Here is a 13781-nt window from a genome sequence, read left to right as displayed (position 1 = left end):
GGTAAATTAAACTTTGGTACAGTATTTGGTAATACCATATTATAGTTGGAGATGTGCAAATGTATGTTTAAATTTCAAAGAATATATTTAATAGAAATCCTATTTAGTATTCTTTTAGTTGCTTTTTACGAATATATTACCAAGGTCCAAGAGATTCTTTGGGATGACTAATATTATTGTCTATTGGGTTGATTACACACATACACACACACACACATATATATATATATATAAAATTTAATATTCGATAAATGCCGAATACCAAATGGTATTAATATCTTGTACCAAATCAAATCTCGAATATCAAAATATTGAAATTTTACTCTCAAACACCATACCAAATACCGAATTACCGAATACCAATTACCAAATTTTTTGGTTCAATTCGGTAATTCGATTTTTGATATTTTATGTTCATCCTTAGTTGTAACTTGTAAGGTTGCCAAATTGATTTCAAATTGATAACTTGGCAATTTGACCAACTATTTGGATATTTAAATAAAGATTGAAAAAGTAATTTTTTGGTTTTCAAATCCAATGACTACTAACTATTATCGCTAATAAATGACATTTCACACAAATACATGTCACGTGACATCCATATTATTATATTACTACTATATTAAAAATGAGTTATCGTTTCAACATGCCTGCTTTAGCCTGCTTGCTCTGTGATTTTACTATATCATTCCTAATTAATTATTATAAATTATGTATCTATTAAAAAAGTTATACTATTATTGAATATAAAAAGTAAAATAGACATTTATGACATGTCTATTTCTACTGCTTCAATCTTAATTTTACTAAATATCACCATTAATTAATTAGTATAAGTCATCTAAATATTAAAAAATAATAATAATTAATAAAAAAGTTAAAATAGATATAAAATGATAAATTAACTCTTGATGTTTTAAATTAACTTGATCTCTTATATGAGACTCACTTAAATTTTTTCCACAAATATTTTTATAGCAACTTTGTTATATCATTTTTTTACAAAATATCTCCCTAAATTAATTATTATAAGTCATTTAAATATCAAAAAATTAATAATATTTTATTAAAAAAGATTAATATTGGCATAAAATGATAAATTAGCTTTTGATGTTTAATTGAGCAGGCTTCTTGCTCCATGATTTTACTATATCACCCCTAATTAATTATTATAAATTATTTATATATTTAAAAAATAATAATATTAATAATATTTACTACAAAAACTAAATTAGACATTTATGACATGTTTGTTTTTGCTATTTCAATCATAATTATGCTAAATATCACCACTAATTAATTATTATAAGTTATCTAAATATTAAAAATAATAATATTTAATAATAAAATAGATATAAAATGATAAATTAACTATTGATATTTTAAATTAACTTGACGCCTTATATGAGAACACTTAATTTTCTTTTACAAATGTTTTTTACAATAACTTTATTATATCACTTTTTATTAAATATCTCCCCAAATTAATTATTATAAGTCATCTAAATATTAAAAAATTAATAATATTTAATAAAAAAAGCAATATAGATGATAAATGATAAATTAGCTCTTAATGTTTTAGTCTAACTTGACGTCTTATATGAGTCTCACTTAAATTTTTTTCACAAATATTTTTTAATAATTTTGCTATATCACTTTTTACGAAATATCTCCCTTAATTAATTATTATAAGTCATCCTGTATTAAAAAATTAATAATATTTAATAAAAAAGATAATATAGACATAAAATAATAAGGAAAAAATGTGCCAAAAATACTCGTACTCAGACGGAATTATTTAAAAAATGAAGTAAAAAATATTATAATCACAATAACTAATCTAAAAATACTCTTCACATTGGGCCCGTGCTAACACGGGCCATATCACTCCTAGTTCTATTATATAGATTCTATTATATAGAAGAGATAGTTTCAACATGCGTGCTTCAGTAGGCTGCTTGCTCTGTAATTTTACTAAATCACCCCTAATTAATTATTATAAGTTATTTATATATTAAAAAAATAGTAATACTTACATGTCTGGTTCAGCTACTTCAATTGTGATTTTACTATATCACTCCTAATTAATTATTATAGATTATTTATGTATTAAAAAAATTATAATATCCAATCCATGATTTTACTATATCACGCATAATTAATTATTATAAGTCATTTATGTATTAAAAATTAATAATATTTAATTAAAAATATAAAATAAATATTTATGGCATATCTGTTTCAGTTGTTTCAATCGTAATTTTACTATACCACCCATAATTAATTATTATAAGTCATTTATGTATTAAAAATTAATAGTAGTTGATTTTTTTTTAAAAAAAATAGACATTTATTACATATCTGCTTCAACTGCTTCCACCATAATTTTACTAAATATCACTCCTAATTATTTATTATAGGTCATTTAAGTATTAAAAAATTAATAATATTTAATAAAAAATATAAAATATATATAAACATAATAAATTAATTCTTGATGTTTTAAATTAACTTGATGTCTTATATGAGGTCCACTTAAACTTTTTTCACAAGTATTTTGTTATGTCACTTCTAATTAGTTGTTGTAAGTCATTTAAGACATTTATGCTTGCTGCTTCAATCATGATTTTACTATATTACCCCTAATTAATTATTATGATCATCCAAGCATTGTGCCACTTAAATTGGAATAGAAAAAATATTCTAAATCAAAATAATTAAAATTTAAAATTATTTAAAAAATATAATTGGCTATCGATGATACAAAACTCTAGACAAAGAGAGTAACATATATTATTCAAAAATTACATAAAAATTATTATAAATTACATTTGTTATATATTTTTAAAAAATGAGAAAAATACTATAAATCACAATAATTAACAATTTAAAAATTTAAAAGATATAAAATATTTGGTTGATTCTCGAAATTATATTAGTATCACTTAAATTGGAATAGAAGAAAAATATTATAAATCACAATAATTAAAAACTTACACTATTTTAAAAATATAATTGACTACAATGCCACAAAAGTTTGAACAAGAAAAATAACGTATATTATTAGAAAATTACATTAAAAATATTATAAATTACAATAGTAAAATTACGGTTGAAGCACCTGAAGCAGGCACCACAAGCAGGCATGTCGAACAGCTGCCTGCGTATCCCCTTTATTATTAAGAGTAATTTTTTTTATAAAATATTATTAATTTTTAATACTTAATGACTTATAATAATTAATTAGGAATGAAATAATAAAATTACAGTTGAAGAAGCAGTCAGCAAAAGCAGGCATGTCGAACAGCTGCCTGCTTATCCCCTTATTATTACTAGACTAGAGGAGGATGACTGGTGTCAGCACATGCCCAATATTAAGATATTTTGACTACGTACGATAAGTTGGATTGATGTCAATTTGAATTATGAATTATAAAACATGAATACACAATACATATTAACTACTTTATAGTATTTTTCAAGAAGCCAAATTATCTCACAAGATAATTATGTATAACTTACTCATATAAATAACAAAATTTGATGCATTCTAAAGTTTAGATTTTTAAGTATATGATTGAGATTTCTTACATTAAGTATAAAATATGAGACTAAAATTGATATATAAGACTTGACACCTATGGTATAAAATAGAGAATAATTGTTGAAAAAGCTAAAGTGTTATCTAGTTCTTGCATATTACATCACATGTGGGTTGCAATTAATAACTCAAAATTGCATTCTATTCCCCTACTAAGAAGACACAAAAACATCCTTTGCTTTTATTTTTCTTTCTCTTTTATTTGTCAACTTGTTCTTTGAAATTAAATTAAGTTAACATTTTAAATTTAAATTATAAGTGTTTCGGAAATTATATAAAAAAGAAAACTATAAGTTACCATCTTCATATTGATTTAAGTTATTTGAATTTGAGAACACGACAAAATATACTTCTGTAGATGTTTTATCAAACTTTACTTTTGTATATGTTCCTTTCATTGAAACGTAGGAGTCGTTTATTAGAGTGTATAAAAATAATTTTGAATAGAACGTATTAGTAATGTTCGCATTAATAATGCTTGCATTAATAATATTAATATTGTTTATTATACACTATTTGGTGTGTTGTATTAGAACTTACCTTGTCAATTTTGATATATTTAAACATTTTTTTTTTGTAAAGGATTGCATATACATTCTAAGATTCATCTGGGATCTAGCACGTGTTCAATATATGTTATTTTTTATCTCAATTTGTGTGATACAAATAGAATTTAGATAATCAATCATATTTTTAATAAGTATTTAGATAATTTAAGTTGTTAACTATTTTCTAATTAATTATTATAAGTCATTTAAGTATTAAAGAATTAATAATATTAAATAAAAAATAGAAACAAAATAATAAATTAAAAAATGATAAAATAAAAATAAAAAAATAAATTAACTCTTGATGTTTCGTGCTACCTTCTTCAGCTACTTCAATCGTAATTTTACTATATCACTCCTAATTAATTATTATAAGTCATTTAAGCATTAATAAATTAATAATATTCAATAAAAATAAATTAGACATAAAATAATAAATTAACTCTTGATGTTTTAAATTAATTTGATGTCTTATATGAGACTCATTTAAATTTTATTCACAAGTATTTTTTATAATAATTTTGCCTTATCACTTTTAATTGATTGTTATAAGTTATTTAAGACATGACTTCTTTGTTGTTTCAATCGTAATTTTATTATATCACCCTAATTAATTTTTATTGTTATCTAAGCATTAAAAAATTAATAACATTTCATAAAAAAAATTAAAAGACACACAAAATGATATGTCAACATAAAATATTTATTTGACTATCGAAGTTATATTAGTGCCACAAAAATTATGATGGAACAGATGAAGACATAAAGTAACATATATTATTTAAAAATGAGAAGACACGTAAACTGAAACTGAGAGAGTATTAATATTTTATTAAAAAATTATTCTAAAAGCATTATAAATCACATATTTAACAACTTAAAAATATAAAAAATCTAAAATATTTAATTGACACTCGAGCTTATATTAGCGTCACTTAAATTGAAATAGAACAAAAAGAATTATAAATCACAACAATTAAAAATTTAAATTATTTTAACCATTAATTATATTATCTAAATTATATTTATATCACATAAATTAAGATAAAAATATATATATATTGAGCACGCCCTTCAATGTCTAGTATATAACATAAACAACTTAATTCATCAACAGTTCATTTTTTTCTTCTTAATAACAACTACTTAATTCATCACCATTCACGCCTACCCTTTTTCTTTTCCCCCTTGACTTAAATCAATAATTCAAGTTTTAGTGAGTTCTTCTTTTAAGGGAAAACATCAAAAAAAAAAAAACAAAAAACAAACAACGTGATGCATTGCTATTCACGCCTTTCCTTTTTCTTTTTTCCCGTTTTCTATTTTCCTTCTTCATCCGAAATTAATATTCTTTTCTTTCTTTAAAATTAAAAGTTTTACTTACTCTTGTATTTTAGTTTACTAATCTTATCATACGCGCCTTGCGCATGTATCTTGCTTCAAAGAGTTTAATTTTACAAATTCACTTTGATATCTGAATTAGTAATTATTTATTAAAAATAATACATGATAATTTATTTTTATAAATATACTAAAACTTTAGAAAACTTACCTCAAATCAGAAGAAAATTTATTTCTTTAATCATAGTTATTATCAAGATTGTAAACATCGAGAATTAAAATTTTAGAAAATTTACCTCAAATCACAAGCAAATTTGTGAACATGATAACAAAGAACAAACTTGTTTGAGAACTATATTGTGAAGTTATTATTGTAGAAAAGAAGATTCTCAATTTATAAGAAATTTTAGGTTTAGTTTTACTTTGTCCCGATACTTTTGAGGGTTCAAATTTGTATTTAATTAATTTAATAAATTAACCGACCCACATTCATCTAGCATCTATCAATTAAAATATAACAATAAGATAATAAAGATATCAAAATAATACAATTAATCCTAACATTTACATAAGAAATTCTTCAAAACCAACCGACATTCATCTACGACCTGTAAACTATAAAAAATAATATAATAGTGATCATAAAACTTTGATTTTTATCCAACTAAATCTTGTTTGAGCGAAAATTTTGACCCTCTAAAATGATTTTGAATAAAAATAAAGAAGATAAATATATATAATATTAGAGATCATAAAGCTTCAATTTTTATCCAACTAAATTTTGTCTGAGCGAAAATTTTGACCCTCTAAAATCAAACATCCACCAATCTAGACATGTAATTGAATCAAGTTAGATAAACATCAATCACATTCTCCTAATAGGCAAACCGATTTGTTCTCTAATTTAACATATATCTCAATATTTATAGAAATATTGAGATGGAGATAAAAATATTAATTTAATAAAATTCAATCACTCTTTAGTGTGTAGAATTCAACAATTGAATCCCTCCTTTTGCACCATATGATATTTTTAGACAATTCAACAATTGTTCTCACTAGTTTGCAACAATTTCATGCAATCAATCTTCAATTCATCTAAACATCCCCGGATTAGCCATTGGTGGCACATCTAAACATCCCCGGATTAGCCATTGGTGGCACAAATTGTAGTGCAGCTTGGCTTGATATTCTTCTTTATTTCTTCTTATTTGCTTTCCATCCTGAAATAATAAGGGGTAATTATTACCCCGTAATATTAATAAAAAGGAAAATGTTAATTAATTCTCATACCATATGTTTTAGCAGTTTTATATATTTTAGGAAGTCTAGTTAATATAATAGTTAAATAATTAATTTTTAAAAAGTAGTGAAAAGACAGTTTTGTCTAAAAAAAAGTCTTTTAATGAAGAAAAAAAGTTCTAATCATTTTTTTAAGAGTTTTCACAATTTTAATATATTACAGATTATAGATTATAGATATAGATATAGATTTATGGTAGTTATTATTTGAACTGTAAATATTACTTTTAACATAATTTATAAGTATTTTTTATATTTTTAGTTATTATAATTTATAATATTTTTTAAATATATAAATTTTATATTGAATAAAAATTATATTTTCAAATTTAATTGAATATTAATCAATTTATTCGTGCTTCGCATTAGGTCAAACAAAATGAAAGAGTACCTCTTATTATATTTTGGTGCACAAATCATGCGATCTTTCTCCTTACCTATTACAAAAAATATACTTCCTCCCATATAATCACCATGTTTTTGCCTTTACACAAAATTTTAAAAAATATAATTTTTTAAAATTTTATTATTTTAAATTAAAGATACATAAATATATTAAAGTGTCATTGAATTTTATAATATTAATTTTTTATATACTTCATTGAAAAATAATATGATAGTTGAACTTTTTTTTAAAGATCATATAATTTAACATGTTTAAACAAGACATTTCAATATAAATAATTATTTACACGTTGCACAAACAGGTATATTAGTTAAATTAAAGAGATATCAAAAGAAAAAAAATATGTTTTTTAAACAAACTGAAAATAATACTATCACTCAATATTCTCACACGTGAAATACCGAACTCATCTCACTTTTCCTAGTTTTCCTTTTTAATTTTGTTTTGTTGAAATTTCTATAATATTCTTCCTTTTTTTTAAAGCTAATATTCTTTGAATACCAGCAGGTGTATGCTTCCGGTATTTCAGCCCAGCATTTTTTCCAATAAAGACCCCAGCATGACCACCCCTTGTCCATTGTTTTCTCCACTACGCACTTTTTTGCTCTCTCTTCCCCTCTCCTCTACACCCCTTAAGGTAGTTCCGCTTTTTTTATTTTTTTCTCTTGCACATAAATTAAATTTTTTTTTTTCCTTCTATAGATCTGATTGATTTTTACTAATTGTTTTTTCTTTTTTTTTTTGGGTGGTAGAATTTTTTTTAAGATCTGAGATATGGGTAGTTCAGGAGATGCATGGAAATTGAAGGACCATCCTAAACTTCCTAAAGGAAAAACTGTTGCTGTTATTGTTTTGGATGGCTGGGGTGAAGCTAAACCCAATGAATATAATGCTATCTCTGTTGCTGAAACTCCTGTTATGGACTCCCTCAAAAAGGTTATTATTATTTTTTTTTTAATTTTTTGGTTAAAGATTCTTGATTTATGGATTTAGTATTTGTTTTTACTATCTGGGTCTGACCTAAAAATAAAAATAAGGCACCCTCAAGAAGTTTTCTTTAAAAAGTTGTTTTGGTTAAAGATTCTGGATTTATGGATTTATTATATGTTTTTATTATCTGAGTGTTTGCTAAAACAATTTTAAAATAATTCTAGGGTGCTCCTGAACATTGGAGATTGATTAAGGCACATGGGAATGCTGTGGGGCTACCTACAGAGGATGATATGGGTAATAGTGAAGTTGGTCATAATGCTCTTGGTGCTGGAAGGATCTTTGCTCAAGGGTGAGATTGTTTTTTTCTTATGTTTAACCTATGAAAGACAATTTCTATGGTGTTTTTGTTGGTTTTGTTTTCAGAGATCTGTTACGTCTGTTCTGAAAGTTTAATGTAACTTGATTCATTCAACCAGGTTACTGTGTCCATACTTCCAACCAATTTATTAGGAAAAAATGAGACCTTTAATTTAGCAAATATGTTTAAAGAGGGGGTCATTTCCTTGGAACTGAATGGAATTCCCTGATTGGTGCTGGGACCAGAATCTTGCTGTATCCTGGTAGTTTGCTTGATGGTTTGGAGATGAGTTAAGCATGTATAAAATTAGTAGTGTTTGGTTTGCAATTTAGAAACCCACATAACTAATACATGTATAAGTTATGAGGGGATCTATGTATCATCGTATGCTGGATAGAAGATGGAATAAGTAATACATGAATATCTAATCTCTGCATAAAATAGACATAGCTTCCCTCATAATTAATTCAATTATCTGCATAACTCTAACCAGCTACCAAACAACCCTTAGAGTTTAAGTCCCAAAAACTCAGCTTAGCTAATCAATCAAATAAAAATAAAAAGAAATAACGAAGCAATTAAAGAGCTTTTATCGGTCTGTGCGTTAATTGTTTATTATTCCTTTATTGGCTCCACTTTTGCTGTACCTCTGTACTACTGCCCACATCAGAGTACAAATAGAATATATTTTGAGACTTCCTATTTCTAGCATTGTGATTGAAGACTTATTTTTTTGTCTGATTCGAGATGATTTGTGAAATTACTGGCTGAGGAGAGCTGTTTTTTCCATGGGTCTCTGTTTATTTTTCTAAAAATGTAGATAGTTGCTTATTATTGTCTCTAATGTATTTTCTTGCAGTGCAAAGCTTGTTGACCAAGCCCTTGCCTCTGGGAAAATCTATGAAGGAGAAGGTTTTAAATACATTAAAGAATGTTTTGACAAAGGAACTCTACACCTCATTGGTCTCTTGAGTGATGGGGGTGTCCACTCCAGGCTTGACCAATTGCTGGTAGGCCTGTCAGTTTTTAAACAATACTGTGATGATTGATTACATAGTACAGATACCTATTGTTGTCAATCATTTTGAAAATCAATAAAACGTTGTGTTTCCCCTTGGCTTTTATTAATTAAGTTTTCTAATGCTAAAAGATAAGCTATATGTAATCTTGCTTTTGGTTGCAGTTGTTGCTGAAGGGTGCTGCTGAGCATGGTGCCAAAAGAATTCGTGTGCATGCCCTCACTGATGGACGTGATGTTCTGGATGGTTCTAGTGTGGGCTTCATGGAGACCCTTGAGAATACTCTGGCAAAACTGCGTGAACAAGGTGTTGATGCCCGGGTTGCATCTGGTGGAGGCCGCATGTATGTTACCATGGATCGTTATGAGGTAAATTTGTGGCTTTTAGATATGTTATTAGTTTTTTTTTTCTTCTTTTTTGATATTGTTGGCTCCTGCACCTATTACTGTCTGAAGCTTCTGATCCATTGACTTGTTTGGTTAAAATTAGCTTGATAGAATTTTGTCTAGTTATATTTTCCTCGACTTGGCTAGGTATATCTTTGATGTGGAATAGGATAATCGGATGAAGTTTTTGTTGATGCTGTCTGCTTCCTCTTGTCACTGTCTGCTGTCTTATTTGCTTGTTCAAGAAGCAATTCGATTCATCATTCTCCAACTTTAGCTTTGCTGTATGTTGTCGTGCCCCTTCTACTCTTTTTGATACCAACATTTCATGCCTGTTATCAGATGTTTCCTAAAGAAAACTGGGGCTAAGTCAATTCCATATGCTTGCTTATGAAGTGAGGATAAAGTCCGGCTATAGAAACGACAACCCATTCGGTGCCTGATTTGTGACATTCAAACACCCTGTACGCCTAGGACTAAAAAAGTGTGAATAACGCAAGTTGGATAACCAAATAGTAGGGATGGGTCTTGCTTTATACCAGGTAGCGAGTGAAGAGATGAAGAGATTTTGAGAATTCTGAGCTTGAATATTCCCTGAAGCTATCTTGGTTTAAATAGGAATGTCCTAAAGTAGGACGGAATCAGAACTAACATCAAAGGGTCCTCAAATATACTAACGATCTCCCTAAATGGTCTAAGTGATATATACAGTGTCATCCTCAATTATAGTTCATTACATAATATTCTTGACAGAGACTGAAAGACATAGTTGCTTATCAGAAAGGAAAAAATAGCACAGTTCCAAGTTGCAAATACTTTTTGGGCACCACCATACTATCTCGACATTGATGTGTTCTGTTGTTTGTGATATAAACAGTTCTCCTGATCCTTTCATAGTTTTTCTTTCTTTGGTTGCTTTTTTTTACTTTTTGAGCAGATCAATATGATTAAGTTGACCTGATGCTTCTGTCTTGTAGCATTTTCATTATGCCTCCTTCACAACTGTTATTAATTAGTTGTCATACCAATTTCTTTGCTTTAAAACAAACTGTATGAGATTTTTTTCTTCATGTCCTATGGTTAAATATTAGTCATTCCTTCAATGCAGAATGATTGGGATGTTGTAAAAAGAGGTTGGGATGCTCAAGTTCTTGGTGAGGCTCCACTCAAGTTCAAGGATCCCGTTGAAGCAATTAAGAAGTTGAGGCAGGAACCCAATGCCAATGATCAGTACTTACCCCCTTTTGTTATTGTTGACGATAAGGCAAAGCCTGTTGGGCCGATTTTGGATGGTGATGCGGTTGTGACTTTCAACTTCAGAGCAGATCGTATGGTCATGCTTGCAAAGGCCCTTGAATACGAGAATTTCGATAAATTTGATCGTGTACGAGTCCCTAAAATCCATTTTGCTGGTATGCTCCAATATGATGGTGAGTTGAAGCTTCCTAGCAAATACCTTGTTTCTCCTCCAGAGATTGGCAGGACGTCTGGGGAGTATCTTGTGCGCAATGGCATTCGGACGTTTGCTTGCAGGTGAGTTGATGTGATCTCTCTTTCGTTGCTCTTGTTTGGAATACCTTGTGAAGAAATTGCTATTATTTGCTCAAATTGTCGGATTTTATTGTAGAGGTTTTTGCTATATTTACGAAAATTATAAATAAACTGTAAAGCCTGGCTGACAGCCAGCCTGGAGTATTGAAAAAAATAAAATGGAAGATACAATTAAGAGTTAGTTGTAAGATAGATGTGCCATTTGACATGCTAAAATATTCTGCAAGAAGAAGCATCTAATATATAAGAGTTTGAACCTTCTTTAAACTAGTATTAACAACTTTGATATTTGTTTCAACAGTGAGACTGTTAAATTTGGTCATGTTACCTTCTTTTGGAATGGAAACCGTTCTGGGTATTTTGATGAGAAGTTGGAAGAGTATGTGGAAATTCCAAGTGATAGTGGGATTACATTCAACGTTAAGCCAAAAATGCAGGCACTGGAGATTGCTGAAAGGACTAGGGATGCAATCCTTAGCCACAAATTTGACCAGGTAATATATGGTGTTGCTTTGCGAGTCTTTTATATTTTCAAAAGACTTCTTTTTAGATAGCAAGCTTACTCTGTTTCCAATTATTTATTAGGTACGGTTGAACATACCTAATGGTGATATGGTGGGGCATACTGGTGATATCAAAGCAACAATTGAAGCTTGCAAGGCTGCTGATGATGGTGTTAAGGTAACAGTGGTTCCTTGGGTCAGTTGTTCCAAGTGTCATAAGATTTTCCTGTAATTTTCTTTTATTGACATTTCTTGCTAAAGCTGATGTTATTGACTATGATTCCGTGTTCCGTGTTCCATGTTTTATTACGAATCTGTGTGCTTTCCTTTGCTTTCCTCTGTTTTATATTACTTATGGGTGCCGTATTTATGTTATGTAATCTGCTTCTGTGCTTTACTATGTGTTTGTGTGGTATCTCGTGCCTTAAGCCGGGGGTCTATCGGAAACAGCCTTTCTACTTCATCAGAGGTAGAGGTATGGAATGCGTACATCTTACCCCCCCAGACCCCACTAGGTGGGAATACACTGGGTTTGTTGTTGTTGTTGTTGTATTGACATTTCTTGCTAAAGCTGATGTTATTGACTATGATGGCCATGCCACTGCTTTTTGGTTGCGAGATTTGGCTGAATTGATTTCCATGATGCTTTTCTTTTTTACCAAGATGCTTCATGCCTTTGATCATTTGAGCATAGAACCAATCGGGTTTTGGAGTTCCTTACTTGAGCTTGAGGCTGAAGCCTGCATTGCTGGTCATGTGTGATCATGGCCGACAATTTTCAGACTACAACATAACATCATCGTGCCAACATATTTTATCGAGATAGCTATGATTGACATCACTAATGGTTGCGACTCATCTTTCTTGCAGATGATCCTTGATGCTATTGAACAAGTTGGTGGAATATATTTAGTTACTGCTGACCATGGAAATGCTGAAGATATGGTTAAGAGAAACAAGAAGGGAGAGCCATTACTTGACAAGAATGGAAACATTCAGATTCTTACTTCTCACACTTGTGAACCTGTAAGTAATTCATTCCACTGCAGCAATGGAGACATAAAAGTTATATTACTAGTTTTTTGCCACCATTCCGAGATTTAGAAAAATGGAAAAACATGCATTATTCTATTCTTCCAGAAGTTTTTGAAAACACATCTACTCTGCCCCAATTTATTTGAGTTACTTTGACTTGACAGTTGACACGGAGTTTAAGAAAGAAATCAAGACTCTTGAAACTTGTGGTCTAAATAAGTGATAGAAGTTTGTGTGACTATAAATTATTTCATTAAGGATAAGATGGGATTTTAAAGTTAATTGTTTCTAAAGATGGAAATGTGTCATTCTTTTTGGCACTGACTAAAAAGGAAAGTGAATCATATAAATTGGGACAGAAGAAGCATTAGTTACCCTGAGTGTGTATCAGCTGAAGGTACTTTACAATCCTATAGGGTCTTTTCTTTTGATTTCTTTTTGGTGCAAGCTATCTTTTGTAAGTGATGTAGATGCTGTGTTGGACATACTTCGTTTCTTGCTCAACTTGTAAACGTATGATGGTATGAGCACTTTCTTAGTGCTTTTATCCATCAATAATACTTAATAACATAATCAAAAAGTACTAACCTTTGTTTGGAGAGTCGATGGTAATATATGCTATCCTATTGCTGGTTAAGGATTTCTTAATTGATAATTCTTGCTTTTTTCTATAGGTTCCAATTGCAATTGGAGGCCCTGGACTTATACCTGGTGTGAGATTCCGCACAGATCTCCCCACTGGTGGGCTTGCAAATGTGGCTGCAACCTTTATGAATCTGCACGGCTTCGAGGCACCTA

The 13781-nt window shown here is 28.8% G+C and overlaps 1 protein-coding gene across 1 annotated transcript; it reads left to right on the top strand.

The window, feature by feature from the left end:
* Window positions 1-7596: 7596 nt before the first annotated feature.
* On the top strand, window positions 7597-13781 carry LOC107878039 (2,3-bisphosphoglycerate-independent phosphoglycerate mutase; the record flags this gene model as incomplete). The annotated part of the gene is given in 10 exon segments (XM_016724910.2): window positions 7597-7835; window positions 7951-8134; window positions 8353-8480; window positions 9349-9499; window positions 9673-9876; window positions 11003-11427; window positions 11747-11939; window positions 12031-12126; window positions 12819-12974; window positions 13658-13781. Coding segments are annotated over 9 exon segments (1639 nt in total), but the record flags the coding sequence as incomplete, so codon positions are not given.

Source organism: Capsicum annuum, chromosome 7 (genome assembly GCF_002878395.1).
Source record: "Capsicum annuum cultivar UCD-10X-F1 chromosome 7, UCD10Xv1.1, whole genome shotgun sequence".
In the NCBI taxonomy this organism is placed as follows: domain Eukaryota; kingdom Viridiplantae; phylum Streptophyta; class Magnoliopsida; order Solanales; family Solanaceae; genus Capsicum; species Capsicum annuum.
Note: the sequence above shows the minus strand (reverse complement) of the source record. Positions and strands in the feature narration are given on the sequence as shown.